Here is a 17,333-nt window from a genome sequence, read left to right as displayed (position 1 = left end):
ATTGGACGAAAATACCTGAAGGATCTAAATATAATATGGGCAAAATATATTTTGAGAGGCCCTCTATGATGGCTCACCAGCAATAAGATTATAGGATGTTGGATTTCTAATAGACCAAAAAAAAATCAGACCGGTACTTTGCTAAGTGGATACTGTAATAACTAGTAACATATGGCAACATTCCATTTCACAATACATAAATTGGCAAATAATGCAATTAAAGGTTCAGCATTATCTAATCGTCAACCAAAAGGTCAAACGAGACAACCGCCAGCCATATTGAAATACTTGTAGCACTGGACACACCCTAACATTGCTCTTCGTAACCTGTAGGTCGCAACATCACGTGCATTTGCATTAAATATCTCTTACAGCATCTTGACATCCTGTATGTAATTGTTTTTCTCAATTTATAACCACTGCTTTGTATAGAAACGTGATTAAATGCTTTATTGTACGTACAACAAAATATAGCGTTTATAAAGTAGTCATTATGCATCATCATCATTATGTTGCACCCGGTTTTAATAACAGTGACTTTGGAAAACAACTGTATAGAGTATTAAGTTTTTTTTTTCTTTTGGGATTTTCACTCACTTAATCATTGCTTGCACTGTTGTGTTTCGGCGTGGAGATTAAGACAGCCGGTGAAATTACTGGCACTTGAGGTATCCCATCTTGGGCCTCTAAAAAATTTAATAATTATCATAAAATACTTTTTTTTATTCGACTGGATAGCAAACGAGCAAGTGGGTCTCCTGATGGTAAGAGATCACCACCGCCCATAAACATCTGCAACACCAGGGGTATTGCAGATGCGTTGCCAACCTAGAGGTCTAAGATGGGATACCTAAAGTGCCAGTAATTTCACCGGCTGTCTTACTCTCCATGCCGAAACACAACAGTGCAAGCACTGCTGCTTCACGGCAGGATTAGCGAGCAAGATGGTCCACAAGGCCCTACCACCTGCAACTATACGAGTACATACTAGACTTAACGCTTCTTCTATAAGACGTCTTGGCCAGATTGCGGGGATTCTGGGGTTTACTACGGGAATGCGACACGCGTCGCACTTGTGTGATAAATTCCAGGATTGGCAGTGCTAGCTCGCGCCGCAACGCTGCAGCACCAGCATAAATTGCACTTATTCTGTTTTGTCAGAATACCCTCGTTATATCTTTACGCACCATACAATTATCAGTTTCTGACTATAAACTTTCAAAATCTTATTGAAAAGCAGGTGAAAGCCAAAAACACAGACATTAGAAATATTTATGTTCAACTCCACTCATGCTCCTTAAAATGTAAATTCGATGTTGCTAATGGTAATGGCATACAAATAAATAAATATCGCAACACCAAAATGCTCACAGCTCGAATACACGCACGCGCATCCGCATATCCGGACATATTTCGCCACTCTTCCACTAACCTCGGTATCCATAAACTTATATCTATAATCGGTGACTAGCATTCCAACCTTCACATACATAATCATACAAATAATCCACGTTTTGCCGAAAGAACGAAGGTCAACTTTCATAATTTAAGTCATTGTGAAATGCCCGCGTCAATATTATGTTAGCAGTCAATGTCAATTTAACTATAACTATGTGGGTTAAGGATTCGGTTCTGTGTTTAAGAGGTGAACCAGTGAAATTGTAATTAATTACACATATCAGATTCTGTTGCATGCATTGACGGACAATGAAGAAAAAAAACGATGAATCGTTTATGTTAACATAACCTGTCTCTTCTCTTCCTAGCCTTTTTCAACAACTTTGGTGTAGGCTTACTTCAGAGAAGTATCTGTACTTATTTGCAAACAACACAAATTTTTAACCCCCGACGCAAAAAGAGGGGTTATAAGTTTGACCGCTATGTGTATATGTGTGTCTGTCTGTGGCACCGTAGCTTTTAAACGGGTCAACCGTTTTGAATGATTTTTTTTATTTGAAAGAAGGTTTTCTAGCGATAGTTTTTAAGATATCGAGCTTTGAAGTGACAATTTCGGAGGTTTTCCAACTTTTTGTTGGTTAGGTTATATGCAATCAGTTCTTCATGTAGGTGTGTGTTTAGGTAATCATTCATTCAACTCTCGTGGCACTACCTACACACCTGTTATATACAAAGCCTAAATTTCCGTGAGACAACATGCAACAGCTGTGGCGGGATATTGCCGCAATAAAGTCCTGGTTTATTATTGAACAAAATGTTAGCAACCCATGATATCAAATTGGTACCTGGAAAGAAACAATTAATTTCCGGGTCGATAATGAGTGGTATTAAATTGTTTTTGTTTCTTGAAACTTAATGTTTAATGAGTGGCTTAAGTGTAGATTAAAATGATAATACAAAATTATGATGAGAATAAACCAATCGAAACATGTAAATCATGACGTCACTAAGGAATGTTTTCTCGGAAGGTTTCATAGTGACTTCACATCTACATGTAGAAGGAAAATTATTATGATACCGCTGGGCTGTAGTTCTCATGCGGGCCCAGTGCGAATTGGGAACATCTGATACACCATCAAATTTAAAGTTTCCACCCGATATTTTCCATCACCGTAAAGCTCATGGTAAATTTCAAAACGGATTCTCGAACCCACGACCCTTTGCTTGAGACGTCATAGGTCAAACCATTAGGCTATTACGACTTTTGATTTAAGAATAAGAATAAGAAAGGTAATTTTGTATGTAATGTTATTTAAATAATTTCTTATCCAGTTAATTATTTTAAATAAAATTATTTCAAAATGATTTATTCGAAGATCATGTCAATCACAAATAACGTCAATGCCAACTCTTTTATTTAAATAAATTATCTAGATGAAGATAACAAACTTCTTTCGTTATTGAAGTAAGCTTAAAAAAATAAATTTATATAAAATGCTATAATTAATATAATATGCTAGTAAAATCGTAATGTTAAATATCTTCTTCTTCTTCTTCTTAGCCATTTTCTACCATTTTGGTGTAGGCCTCCTTCAGCTTTCTCCACTTCTCTGTTCTGTGCTACCTGCATCCAGTTTGACCCGGCTATATTCTCTTGATTTCATCCTTCCATCTCATCTGCGGATGTCCTCTCGGGCGTGTCGCGCCCCGGGTCTCCACTCCAAGGTCTTCCTGCACCACGAGTCTTGCTTTCCAGCGACGTGACCCGCCCATTGCCACTTCAGGGTAGCTATTCGATGAACAGCGTCTGCGACACCACTTTGCTCCCTAAGTCACTTGTTTGTTTTTCGGTCCCTCAGCGTTATTCCCACCAGCTTCCTCTCCACTGCTCTTTGGGCTACCTGTACATATGGAGCAGAAACTTGGCTGTTAATTTTTTTTCAAGATTTTATTTTATCACTTGTCGGCGTGTAACATTTTTGTTATAGATTATTATTTTCATTGTGCCCGACAACTTTTAAGTCTACATGGCAGTGACTGTACTACTGACATTCGTCTTGTATGTAAAAGCCTTACTGATTTATCTAGATAAGAATAAAGCTTAGTTACACTACAAAAATTAATAAAGACGCAATTAAGTGGTTTACATAGGAATCGTATGAAATTATTATTTAGATGCGTGTTAGAAAACATAAAATTTCATATCAAACCATCGCTTGCGTAATAGTGCTTCGAATTACACTCACAATGGTTTTAGCCGCAAAAAACCGTGAAAAGAAATATTACGAATGTTTTACAATAAACTCTCTCTAACACTCGATACAGTTTGGAGGTAGAATTATCTTATAATAAGTGGATGGCTAGCGCCATCTATGTGGTGGTTCGGTAATTTAATATGGTTACATGAGAAACAAACTTTGATGATAAATCTAAAGATACTAACCATTGCTTACATTGCAAACAATTTGCATTGTTGTTGTATTGTTTAATTAAATACTAAAAACTAAAGCTAATTTAACACTTCTTTGACATTTGATAAACTGGAAATAGCACGAACTAATTTAGAGTGCCTATTCACGTACGTATCTTAACAATTACACTGTATCACATGTCATAAATACCGGAGCTGTCAGGTGTTCATAAAAATCTGAAGACGACTGTATTTTCAATTGCGTAAGTGCGTGTTGTGATATAAAATATTTGACGATCTAACTGCGATGCTAACGATGACGACTATACAGAGAAAAACGTTAATTTAATTTGAGTTTATAACTTTATAATACTAGTTTACGTTATTTACGCCTCTTTTAACCGTTGCTTGGAGCAAAACGAGTCAAATTATTCAAGTTTAATACTAAACCAATAAAATTCTAAATAACCCACTAACTAAATCTTGCATATCCTCCATATCTGGTGTCCTTGATTAATTTTCGAAACGGCAATTACAGCTGTTTCACGAGGCTATGAGAAGGTCTGAAGACGTGTTGTCGAATCACAATCTCTTGTGGAACCTGTAACCTTCCAATGTCGGGCACGATTTTACCTTACTGCGTTTAAGCACGGAAATAATATTTTTCTAGGTATTAATCGTTTTTTTTTTAAATTAAGACTAGGAGGTTAGCATATACTTTTTTAATAATTTTAGAAGCCTAGTGGCTATCTAAGTACGAATAAAAAGTGTAGCAAGTGTCGCACTAGACAGTTTCTAAAATAACGCGCAGTTGGAAACTAAACGCAAACGTCAAACCGGTCAAGCGACCCACTGCTCCGATTGCAGTAATGTCAACTTTTTGCAGCGGTAATAGAACCCGATTTCGCTTGACGCAACACCTTCCGTTGTGTCCTTGTAGAATTGTGGTGTGAGGCATCTCATGATTGGTCAAACTATGGCGGGCAATTCAATTGTGGCCGAGATCGCGACGCGAGCGCACTTTCGCGGGAAGCTCAAGTTTTCACTTTCATTTGGAGAAATGAGATGTGTACGTGAATAAATGGGCTCTTAATATTAGTTTTGTTTAAAAATGCTGTGTAACATCGTTCAAAAACATCGGTACGTTTTTATAAAACAGCCTGACTTAAATATTAAACCTAATTTAAGAAGTTTTCTAAATATGTTTGCTTCAAATTTATAACTTCACTTTCTTTCTTTTCAGGTGACAGCTTGCTAGCGGCAAATTGTTGCCGGCAAACCGCGCAAAGACTCAGCCGTTACTCCGTAAAGCAACTAACGTACTCATTTACGTTTACGTTAGTGCTCACCCGTTATCCTGTAACGTTTCTAACGTATACGTAAACGTTAGTGCAGTGTTAGTGACCATTGACTGATTCCTAGTGTAGTGTATCCGTGATCTAGCGAAAATGTCGGGCTTTGTGAAAATCGCTATTGACGACTACTATTCCGACAGCAATTGGACAACCATCATCGAAAAGTACTGGATGATGGCAGAAAAAGTATCAGGTATTCATTTATCTTTTTTACCACCTACCTCATTCATTCATTATAATATGTAGGTACCTAAACTGCTATCATCGCTGTCAATTTTTTTTTTAAATAGTTTGGACTGATATTAAATGGGGACTGTTTTAGTCGAAACCTTTTTAATTCGTACCTATACTTATTTTTTCACTTTAAAACAATGAAAATATTTTTAGTCTGTCCCGGTTTTCATTTCTGTAATTTGGCGTAAATTTCTAGATTGTCATTGTCAGAAGTTATAAATATCCAATGCCATGGAAAAGTATCAGCATTTTTCTAGTCTTAACATACATAAATATAAATAAATTCATTATAAAAATTAAAACAGGGAATAACGAAAACGAGTTAGTTATTCCGAAGCAATTACACATTGTAAAATAACTTCAATTAAAAATACTTCCCAAAATTAAATTCATAGTTGAACCACGTTACATCCGAACGAGGGCAAAATAATTAAAAGACGTATTAAAAAAGTACGTTTCAAAATCAAATGAAAGTACAGCAAAAAGTGGACGAATACGTTTTTAGCAAAAGTGTGAATGTGACTCAAACAGACCGTAACCAGCAACCGTAGTAGGCTTGATATAAGACGGACTAGATACTAATTCTACGATCGATATAACAAAAAGCTTACCTAAATACATCCTAGTTCAAGGTACTGACTTCCTCTTCTAGTGGATCAAAGTAACGCGAGACCAATACGATTCTTTATCCACCACATTAAACAAGTCATTGAAATTCCATGATAAAGTATTTTTCTTCACTGTGTTCTATTCACTTGCATAAATTTACAGTTAAAGTTCAGGAACTGCTTCTGCTTAATTTTTTTTTAAATGTCAAACTATTTCACGTGACGACTTTTGCAAATAAGCGTTTGTAGAACAAATGTTTTATTTTCCTCAAAACGATGTTTTGCCGCCTCGGCTTTACTCTAATTATAAAAGAAAATATAAATATGTTGTATGTATGTCAGTAATACAAAAATAACATTAAACTGTCATCCTAACTGTCATCACTTCATGATTTAAAAAAAATACTCTTGTCTAAAAAAGGTAGTATATGTTGAGTCTAGCCCCGATTTGAATGGAACTAACGCCAGATTGATTAATGATTATACTGGGACTCAATTTGGGCTAGTTTTTTTTTTCATCATCTGGTCAAAATGTCTAGTAATTTCTATTTTCTGTAATAAGTATGCCGTTTTATGTGCATAGGGGTTTATGTGCAAGTATATCTTTAAAATAGACTCGTAAACTGTAAGGCTCATATCTATCACGAATGCGACGCAACTAAGTAAATTTCATTTCAATTTGGTAACTAATTGACCGTCCAAGTAAGTACTGTAATTTTATTATTGTAAGTTTTACTTACCTAGATGTTTTATTGATAATTAGTAAAGATTTTGCCTAAGAACTCGTCCCAAAAATACATTTAACTTAAGTTATAGGCTAATCAGTCATCAATTTCACTAGTTCAAAAAAGAAGAGCGTGTCGGACACGCCCAAAATAGGGTTCCGTAGCTATTACAAAAAAATGAAGTAATATTTTTCTAAGGATTTCGTATTTTCTACGGAATATTCCAAGTTTAGGTATATTTTATACCTAAAGCTGCTATTTACTCTTAAACTACTAATATATTTTAACTAATTATCAAGAAAACTTAACCGTTATAGATTTTCTTGTAAGTTTGATATATTTACTACCATCCTGAATTTTTTCAAATGTTTCCTCCCACCGGTTTAGATTTTAGAGAGGGGGGGGGGACGCTCGATTTTAATGAAAATTTGCACTTTAAAGTTGAATATTTTGCAAATAAATCATTGAATCGAAAAATCGTTTTTGCAACCCCATAATGGTTTAAAAAACCTATCCCACAATACCCTACACTTCAAGGTTGGATGATAAAAAAAAAACATCCCACTTTAGTCTACGAGGTACTCTAAATTTTTTTTTTATTTTGTCGGCATAGTTTACATATCTATATATTGGTGCAAAATTACAGCTTTCTAGCATTGATAGTCCCTGAGCACAGCCGCGGACGGACAGACAGACATGGCGAAACTATAAGGGTTCCGTTTTTGCCATTTTTGCTACGGAACCCTAAAAATTGCACAAACAATGAGATGAAATGTAGAATCAAAATTTTCATTGGCTACCATTATTATGTTTTATTAGCGCCACTTGATGAGTTTAATCACAGTCATTTAGCGGTGACTAAGCATGTTAAGTACATTCAATGAAATGTCCTACCCCTAGATTGGCTGTTGTAAGCGCCGTAAAACAAACGATGAACGAACATAGGCCATTCATTTACACGCGGTCGGCTTTAATTGAGCTTTGTTTTGTTTTGTTTACGTACTCTAAACCTATATTGAATCCACAAAATTAATGACAATGCATCAGGCAGAATCCTTAGTAGCTGCAGAAAGACTTACGCGCAAATTCGATCATTATTATTATTATTGAAATAATACACTTGCAGCTCTTATAGCTGATTCGTGTACATCACTGCACTTGTGTTTTTAGTCTTACTTTTTCGAGTGATTGTTTTGTGAGTGATTGTTTATTCTTTTTATAAGTAGTCTAATAAAAAGCACAAAAATGATAATTTTTGGAACGTTTACTTTTCAAAAATTGTCACGTACAATAACCTTCAGTCTAATCGTAGGTCCGCGTACTGCAAGAATTCGCCAGCTTTAACATAGAAAGCCTAGAGGTCGTGTCGACACCTGACATTGACAGACTAATTGCGTGTACGCAGCCAATCTCCGCGAAGGCCTGAGGTCTATTAAGTTGGGAGTTAAGGTCAGCAAACAATTTGAGACGTCGAGATGCGAGCGTAGGTAAACTCGAGGACCTTTGATGACCAATTGAGTAAGATAGTGTGGTGTGTAGACGATTCTAGTGAGATTTAATAAACTAGTCTATGTCCAAATGTCGAACATAGTTTAAAAAAACACGCTTTTATAGCATCATCATCAGCCGGAAGACGTCCACTGCTGGACAAAGGCCTCCCCCTTAGAACGCCACAATGAACGACAACTCGCCACTTGCATCCACCGGTTTCCCGCTACTCTCACGGTGTCGTCAGTCCACCTGGTGGGAGGCCTGCCAACACTTCGTCTTCCGGTTCGTGGTCGCCACTCAAGGACTTTTCTCCCCCAACGGTTTTCTGTTCTTCGAGCGATGTGGCCTGCCCATTGCCACTTCAATTTGCATATTTTTCCAGCTATGTCAGTGACTTTAGTTCTTCGACGAATTTCTGTATTCCGGATTCTATCGCGCAAAGAAACTCCAAGCATAGCTCTCTCCATAGCTCGTTGCGTGACTCTGAGCCTCTCTAAGAGGCCAACAGTCAACAAGGGCAAGTCAAGGGCTTTTATAGCATATCGCATTAAAAATATTTTTTAATATAGGCAGGAAATAAGAATGAACATGAATAAAAAAAGTGCTCGATATAGAAAAAAATATATATGAAGAGACCCACTTAAGGTAATACTGGTTTGATAAGTACTTTGTATCATTACCTAGTATTATTAGTTATTAGAACTTGTAATTTACAAAAGTCTTTAGTCATTCATGGTTAATTACACAAAATAATTATGTTTGTTACGAGATGAAAACCGTGATTACCTTAAATGAGTTCTCGATTTTGTGACGCAATGGCATACATCATACATAATCACGAGTAGACTCAACCGCAAAAACGAGGGGTAGGGGGAGGATTTTCTCTTGATCATGATGCATGCAACTGTATCAAAATATCAGGAACTTGTTAAAAGCAATTAAAAACTTTACAAAGCAATATCGAAGAGGTTAGTAGACGTCACAGGAGACCGAAGAGCTGGCAGCTTCCTCGGACAAAGGATAAGATTAGGATTAGGATTAGGAGGATTAGGATTTTTAAGGGATAAGTTCGCCTTTGTACGTCTTATTATCCTGTGGTCTATTATTTTCATGTGTTTTTATATACAATAAAGAGTTTTATAATACAATACAATACAATTAGCCTAGCAATTCAAAGAGGGGACACAGCTAGCATCTTCGGAACCTTGCGTAAGGGGTCTGGTTTAAATCATTTGTTTTATAGTCAAAATACCACGCACAGGACTTATCACGCTAACACACACGAGTAATATTTACCTCGACGTTTCGGCAACATTACAGTGGCCGTGGTCACGGGTAGACTCAACTGTCTACCACGAGGTAAATATTACTCGTGTGTGTTAGCGTTATAAGTCCTGTGCGTGGTATTTTGACTATGAGTGAAAATCACGAAAGTTTAAGACATTATTATCATTTGTTTTAGTTTTCATTAGAATTATTATCTGTCTTTTTTTAAGTAGGTATTTTATATTTAGATTAGTTTTGTTTTAATTTATATGTATTCTTTTCTTTTCAATGTAAGTACAAATAAATAAATAATTGACATTACGAGTATCGTTTACATCTCGTAACAATATATATATTTTTTTATTTATTTATAAAAAAAAAATAGTTCACAATAAGATCACAAAAATTACAAGTATATAAATGATCAATGAGCTCCATTCAAGACTGTTACCACTTCTTACGAATACGTTTACAAGTCCACGCTGAATTTTTACGCTGGCGTTACGTAAAAGTGGTTGATGAGTTACGTCCGTGACTTTCACATCTCTATGCTAAGGTTAGTGTGCTAAATAACTGTTTCGCACATTAGATGCAGAATTACCTTAACGCTTTCAGCACAAAATTATGTGTTAGCATAACAGCGTAGAATAAACGAAGACTAATAATATTTACCCCTAATGAGGTACTAGGTTACCAATACATAATTATAATACAAATTTCGTGGCATGATACTTTGATGCATTGTTGACGTATTACCAGACCGCGATAAGTAATATATACCGGGTGTGCCCTGTAACAGGAGCAAAAAATTAAAACACAGGTTCTGCTACTCACATGGAGCTACTTTAGTTCTGGTACTTTAAAAAAAAAAATTTCATCATTATGATTATTCTAAACAAATTAAATGGTATTTTCAATGTACGGCATGGATTCCTAGCCTAAATGACATCGCCTGTTACGTAACAAAATGACGGATTTCGCAATACATTGCTTGTCCAATTAAATTTTAAACTATAATAAAAATCATTATACAAGTTATTTTCAAAAGTTGTAGAACTAAATTAAGCTCAAGATGAAAAGTAGAAGCTGTGGTTTAATTTTTTGCTCCTGTTACAGGGCCCACCTTGTATAGGTAGGTTAGGTATATAGATTACAAGCTTTTTTATCGACTGTACATTTTGATGACTACTAGTTTTGTCATCCAAACTGAAGAGTACTCTTCTGGAGGACGATCCTGGTAGGACCACCAGAACTCTACTTTTTTTTTTGTCTTAGCCCATTTAAGTGCCCCACTGCAGGACAAAGTCTTCACAGAACTTTACTACCACATTATTTAATTATAACCAAACTTACACATCATCATCATCATCATCATGTCAGCCGAAAGACGTCCACTGCTGGACATAAGGCTCTCCACTCAGACTGGTCTTGTGCTTTTCGTATCCACCGCGATCCCGCGATCTTAACCAAGTCGTCGCTACATCTTGTTGGAGGCCTATCGACAGCTCGTCTTCCGGTCCGCGGACGCCATTCGAGAACCTTTTGACCACGAACTTACATGAGTGTGCCAAATTTTAGCTCAATCGGATTCCAGAAAATAGTCGAAACATGGTTTGTTTTGGAAATCACAACACACTGTATTTAGTAATAAAGCCACTCAGTGGGAAGAGTCGAAATCAGGCGTAAGGTAAAAAGTACGTGTATGTAGACGCTTACTTTATTTTTTAATTTAATTCATGGGATATTTAATAAACGTGGTGCACATGCATCGCAACAAATCATATACCGTAAAATCGGGGTAATTTGGCCCTTTGGAGGGTTACTTTGGCCCACATGAAAAACACATAAAAATGTAAAATAAAACGTAAAACAAAAAAAATAAAATGTGATCAATCAATTAACACCAAACACATGGCAAAGAGCCATATTCTGAAAGAAATAATAAAACCAGGGCCGAGTTAATCCTAAGGGCCAAAGCTACCCTTCAGGGCCAAAGTACCCAGTCCTTACGGTAAGGTGTGTTGTATGATCGCGTATCTTTTTGAGTCCAAACTAACTATTTAATTATACGAAAATGAAAAATGAAAATGAAAAAGTTTATTGTTTATCATAAGGTGGTTGACAATGAATGAAGCTTGGGGCCCTCTAGCAAGTGTGAAAGACACTTGTAGCAGAAAGTCCCGCTCTTCTATTGCATGATATGCATTGAATAACTTACTATTCAATTACAACTTAAAAATATAAAAATTATAATCTAAGTATACTATTATTAGTGATTGGGCATGCAAGTATGTGTGTGTGTGTGTGTGTGTGTGTGTGTGTGTGAACATGAATACACTTTTAACAAAAAATACATTTTTAACACTTAACTTAGGCTTTAAAATACTTCTCTTTTTTTCTCACAATTTATAAGTGCTTCCGTTTCTTTATAATTTAAGGCCTTTATCCAGGTAATCAGGATTTTTTTACACTGATGCAGTTGTAAAGAATAAATATTAATCACCTTATTTATAGCATTATTCATGCGTGCAGATCGAGTAGGGAATTGCCTTTTGGCAAATAAAGATTTACTGGATGGTACAGGAGCAACTGCATACTTATTTCTTTCTACGTGATAACAGTGATGGAACAAATGGTAATGTTTTATGTAACATGTCCCTGGTTTCGGCAGCATGTTTAAGTTAGTTAGAATCTTAATGTAGTTATATTAAATGAAACTGTAATATATTATACTGAAATACTAAATTGAAGATAGAAATATAGAATATGTGACTTAAATAACAATGTGTTACTATGACGTCGAAATTAGAAAAAAGAAAAGTAAAATATTGTCTTTGACACATACTAATTATAATATTCTCATTATTAACAAATATTTGAATCATCTAGGTACCTACGTATCTTTATTACATACTCGTACCTAACCTACTTGTGTTGTTATTATTCCCACAAAGTGCTCTGCTTCATTTTTTATATTGCGAACTGATAAGAAGTTGAATATGCTTTTGTCGTCTGTTTTTCCGGATAAATACAATTTAGGGATATTCAAGCCTAGAACTAGGTCTTCATGCAGCCTCAACTACACTGACCATTAGGTGAAATAGGGTAAAATGACCAGTGGGTCAGTTCCGATGTAAAACAAAAAGAATCTCATAATTTTATTCGCTTTATCCTTAAATAAAAAATAAATAAAAATATCTTTATTGCCACATCTGAACTTATTCACATTGTTAGAAAATTTCAAAACTACATAAAATATAAAATAAAACCACATAAAAATACAAAGTAAAACAAAAAAAATACAAATTAAAACAAAGCAATAACTGACTTATGGGTGCGTCTCAGCTTTTGCTAGATTGGTGGTATATACCCAGCGCTGATTTTCAGACTGGCCCCTTTTAAAACTTAAACTTAAATACGTAGGTCGGCCATGTTTATAAATGATATTTCAAAACTGTGCGTCGCCTTTGTGATTCATAGGGCTCTTTGCATCATTTCCTTTTTATCATCACATATTTTCTAATCCTAACTCTTCTTTACAGATCCCCGCGTCCAAGGATGGTTCCTATTCGACACGCCCCTCCCTACTCTTGCCATGGTCATAGCCTACCTAGCCTTCGTAATGGTCATCGGGCCCTTGTGGATGGAGAACAAGAAACCTTTCCAGATAAAGAACACGCTAGTGGCGTATAACGCCTTCCAGGTGTTGCTGTCGTCTTATATGTTCTACGAGGTGAGTTTCTCCTACTATAACTTGACAAAATTGTGCGTGACACTAGACAGAACCCTGTTGCAGTCTGTACTGATGCACTTATAAAAAAATCTTTGCAAAAGCAGCAGAGGCTCCCTGCGACAGGGTTCTACCGAGTATTACATGCGAACTTGTTAAGGTATAACATTTAATAATAACAATAAATAATTAATTAACTCTACATTACAATACCAAATTCATTACTAACCTAACTTAAAATAAAACAAACGATCCCCATACCTATAAGGCAAACACGTCGTCAAGTGATACCACTGGCATCGACCCCAAAACGCAGGCCATATTACCCCAAGGTGGTTTACTACTGTTTCGACGAATAACGTTTGCCAACCTGTTTCATTTCGCAACTTTTCATTTCCCAACTGTTTAATATTTCTGAAACTGTAAATATTTCAGGATTTTTATAAAACTAACCTAACCTAACCTAAAGGGTTCTACACGATGGCCCTGAAATAAATCCTGAAATATTTACAGTTTTAGAGTTAGCGAAATGAAAAGTTGCGAAATGAAACAGGTTGCCAAACGTTACGTTGCGAAAAGTCAGTACTCGCCCCAAGGTATAACTATAAAACTCGGGGTTAAGGTAGGTACTAAACCAGGTTTAAGTAGTATCAAAATGTATACAACTGTGATCTAACCTGTGGTGTGGTAACCTGGGCAATCGTAAAATTATAGATGCGATAGTTTGAACATGTGTTTGTTACTCTTCTATGCTAAAATGGCTGAGCGGTTTTGGATGAAATTAGCTGGATCTGTGGATGAATACACAGGGTACTTTTCAAACCGATGTTCCTACTAGTGCTAATAGTGCTATGGGAATCTAGTACTGACTGACGGTGTGATATCAACGCTAGCTTTACCTTTACGTAGACAAGAAATATTGACGGATGGTTAAACATTTCTTCGTGATAGACCATTCTTCCACTGAGTGAAACATTTGGTAAGACAGATTGAGATGACAGGGTGCAGCTTAATAAACGGATATCCTTTGAAAGCACTGTGGTGAAATATAGGTTTAAATCGAAAAATATGTCAACACATTTATTTTGCTGTTTGACGCAAAAACATAAGAAATTTAGATAGTTTAATTTACTCCTATAAAACTAGTTTATCTGAGACTATGATATGATTTAGAATATAAACTGGCCTAGTTTAAGTCTAATCAATAGGTGATGATTATGTTTTTTTATTTATTTATTTCATTATTTTTTACTAAAGTTGCGTCTTGGAATTATTGGTTTATGGTGCCATCTACCTTAGTTTTCAGTTTTAGCCCTTCGGCAAGACCTTGGTATTATATCGTCAACATACGTCACCGTAAACGACAATTGACGGTGTCAAGGTGTGTGCTCTAACTAAACAATCTAAGGAACCATGCAGCCGTGGCGAGTATCTCTTGAGCTAGATTTTAGTACTAGTACTAGACGATGATTAGTATTAGTACGTATAAATTTACCAACATTTCAACTATAACTTAGAAAAAAATCGGGTGACACAGAAACTAAACAATATATAATAAATAAAATAAATAAATAAATATCACGGAACAATTCACACCAATTGACCTAGTCCCAAAGTAAGCTTAGCAAAGCTTGTGTTATGGGTACTAAGCAACGGATAAACATAATTATATAGATATATACATACTTAAATACATATTAAACACCCAAGACCCGAGAACAAACATTCGTATTTTTCATACAAAAATTTGCCCCGACACGGGAATCGAACCCGGGATCTCAAGCTTCGTAGTCAGGTAGTCTAACCACTAGGCCATCTGGTCGTCAAAGGTTAGGGTCTTCCCAAATCTCTTCGAGGGTCGTATAAAATCAGCAGTAAGTAACAAGAACCACGTTACTTAGATCATAATAATGGTAGGCGGTCGTTTCTACAGATAAGTAGACAATAAATTTGCCTCCTCTATCAAAAAGTATAATACATACAATACAAAATATATATTCTTTATTGTTCTTAAATGTGGCGTTCACCAGAAATCAATACAACTTGCAAAAATTAAAAAGCAGTATACCTACCTAGTACAGTCACCAGCATTAATATCTTCCACAGCATAGCGTGCAAAAATATCTGACACGTCCTTCCGGCCCTAGAAATAGAGTCGTTTCAGAAATTTATGCACGCTTGTTGTGTCAGATATTGGTGCTGGTGACTGTACAGTAGTACCTTATCACTTAAAACGACGGAACTAACTACATAGTTTCTCATTAAGAATTCACTGTTTTCGTTCAAACGATTCCAGTAACAATAGGATTTTACCAAGTTCAATTGGGAAGGTCAGATGCCCGATACAACCGGAAGCGGCGAAAGTGGTCGCCGGTAAACTGGTTTGCTGTCAATATGATCTCACTCATTGACGAGAACTTCTAACAAAGTATCTACCTTCCGCTTTTTAGGTTAAAGCTATATGTATAGCCCAACTTGTGTAGTATGTTCTTTAACACATGGTGTTTATTGTAGTCTACTTATTACCTAGTGAAATAAGGTACAACGTAAATTCGGAATGCTAAAATTAGGGCTAATGAAAAGTTAGGAAAATCAAAAATTTGGCTTTTTGATTTCAGGGCTAGTGAAATTATTTACCACGTAAATTCGGAATGCTAAAATTAGAGCTAATGAATATTTAGGAAAATAAAAAAATCGGCTTTTTGATTTTAGGGCTAGTGAAATTAAATATAACGTAAATTCGGCATGTTAAAATTAGGGCTAATGAATAGTTAGGAAAATTAAAAATTCGGCATTTTCATTTTAGGCCTAATGAAATTAAGTGAAAATAGGATTAAAAGTTTTCGGGCTTCCATAGGAGAACCCAGCCTATATAGAAGGATATTCTAAAGAAAGATATTCTACTATAGAAGGTCACGGCAATGTACCTACCAAAAATATTAATCTCATAGAAACTGGTAATGGACTGAATTGTAAAGCTGTTGACTTCCTTTTTTGCAGTCCGATATATCACAGATGCACATAAGTCGCATTGCACCCAATTCACCTAAAAGCAATAGGCCTAACTTCATTTTAATGATGATGTATGAGCAACTCTTCATTTTTAAATGATAGTACAAGCAGTCACGCGCTTCGAGCGCCTTGACCGATTGCGTCGCTAGCACGAGCCGCGTCCGGCGTTGCAAGTTGCAGCCGGTCAAGCATAACGCGAGTTACTACTGTGAACGGAACAATCTCTTGAAGTTTACTTAAACTCATTGGCTCCGAAATTGGTCATAATTACCCTAAAAAGGGGTAATATGTGGTGTTAAGTGTAGTGAGGGTTTTTAACAAGCAAGATGGTATCAGACGTAGGCGAAAGTGAAGCTTTCTACAAATTTTCAGATGTAAATTTCAAAAAGTTAGGAACTACCGACTTAGACAATTTTTTTTAAAAACAAACGAGATTTTCTGTGAATGCTACAGTTGAACGGTTAGAATACGATATCCGCACTGGTTTAACAAAATCTTTATAAAAAAACGGCGACAAAAAACGCCGCCAAAAAAGACAACTAAAAAGTAAAAAATAATTATGCACTACCTAGCTGTTGCCCGCGACTTCATCTGCGGAGAATTCGTTTATGACTATCCCGCGGGGACTATGCAGATTTCCCGCAAAATTAGCCTAAGTTAATTTAGTATAAGTACCTAGTAATATTTTTTTTATCTAAGCGTAGTCGATGTCGGGGGACCGCTAAGGTAAGTACTTTAAAAATTCAACATATGTACTTTAGTTTCCCGTTCCGTGTCGGCTGAACCGATTTTAATAAAACATGTCTAAGAACCATCGCTAGGAAACCTGCTTTCAAATAAAAAACGCATTAAAATCGGTTCACCCGTTTAAGAGCTACGGTGTCACAGACAGACAGACACACACACACAGACACACATAGTGGTCAAACTTATAACACCCCTCTCCTCTCCTCTTTTGCGTCAGGGGTTAAAAATTCTAGCTTTTATTCGTCCACGTTGAGTATAACCGCAGGTTTAAGTCAAGCCATAAGTTCCTCTTGCTTTCACAATCAACGCAACACTTAAACACTTGTAGCAAATCAAAGTCTACGATCAAACACTTCA

The 17,333-nt window shown here is 36.0% G+C and overlaps 2 protein-coding genes across 5 annotated transcripts in view; one reads left to right on the top strand and one right to left on the bottom strand.

Moving 5' to 3' along the window:
* The window catches only part of LOC141433260 (very long chain fatty acid elongase 7-like), an 89,744-nt gene extending 83,402 nt beyond the window's left edge, over positions 1 to 6,342 (bottom strand). Inside the window, exon 1 of the mRNA XM_074095224.1 lies at positions 6,009 to 6,342. Within this exon, the coding sequence (XP_073951325.1) occupies positions 6,009 to 6,018 (10 nt within the window). The 5' untranslated portion in view covers positions 6,019 to 6,342. The remainder of the gene's footprint in view (positions 1 to 6,008) is intronic.
* The window catches only part of LOC141433254 (very long chain fatty acid elongase 7-like), a 93,292-nt gene that overhangs the window by 54,673 nt on the left and 21,286 nt on the right, over positions 1 to 17,333 (top strand). For 2 of the 4 annotated variants that reach the window (XM_074095214.1, XM_074095213.1), the window contains 2 exons: positions 5,052 to 5,356; positions 13,030 to 13,220. In XM_074095214.1, coding sequence (XP_073951315.1) covers positions 5,257 to 5,356; positions 13,030 to 13,220 — 291 coding nt within the window. In that variant the 5' untranslated portion in view covers positions 5,052 to 5,256. Of the gene's footprint in view, positions 1 to 4,791; positions 4,949 to 5,051; positions 5,357 to 13,029; positions 13,221 to 17,333 lie in introns of those variants that run through there. The other 2 variants (XM_074095212.1, XM_074095215.1) reach the window with 2 other exon arrangements.

This window comes from Choristoneura fumiferana, chromosome 12 (assembly GCF_025370935.1).
Source record: "Choristoneura fumiferana chromosome 12, NRCan_CFum_1, whole genome shotgun sequence".
In the NCBI taxonomy this organism is placed as follows: Eukaryota; Metazoa; Arthropoda; class Insecta; order Lepidoptera; family Tortricidae; genus Choristoneura; species Choristoneura fumiferana.
The sequence above is the reverse complement of the archived record's forward strand: the minus strand, read 5'-3'. Positions and strand labels throughout refer to the sequence as shown.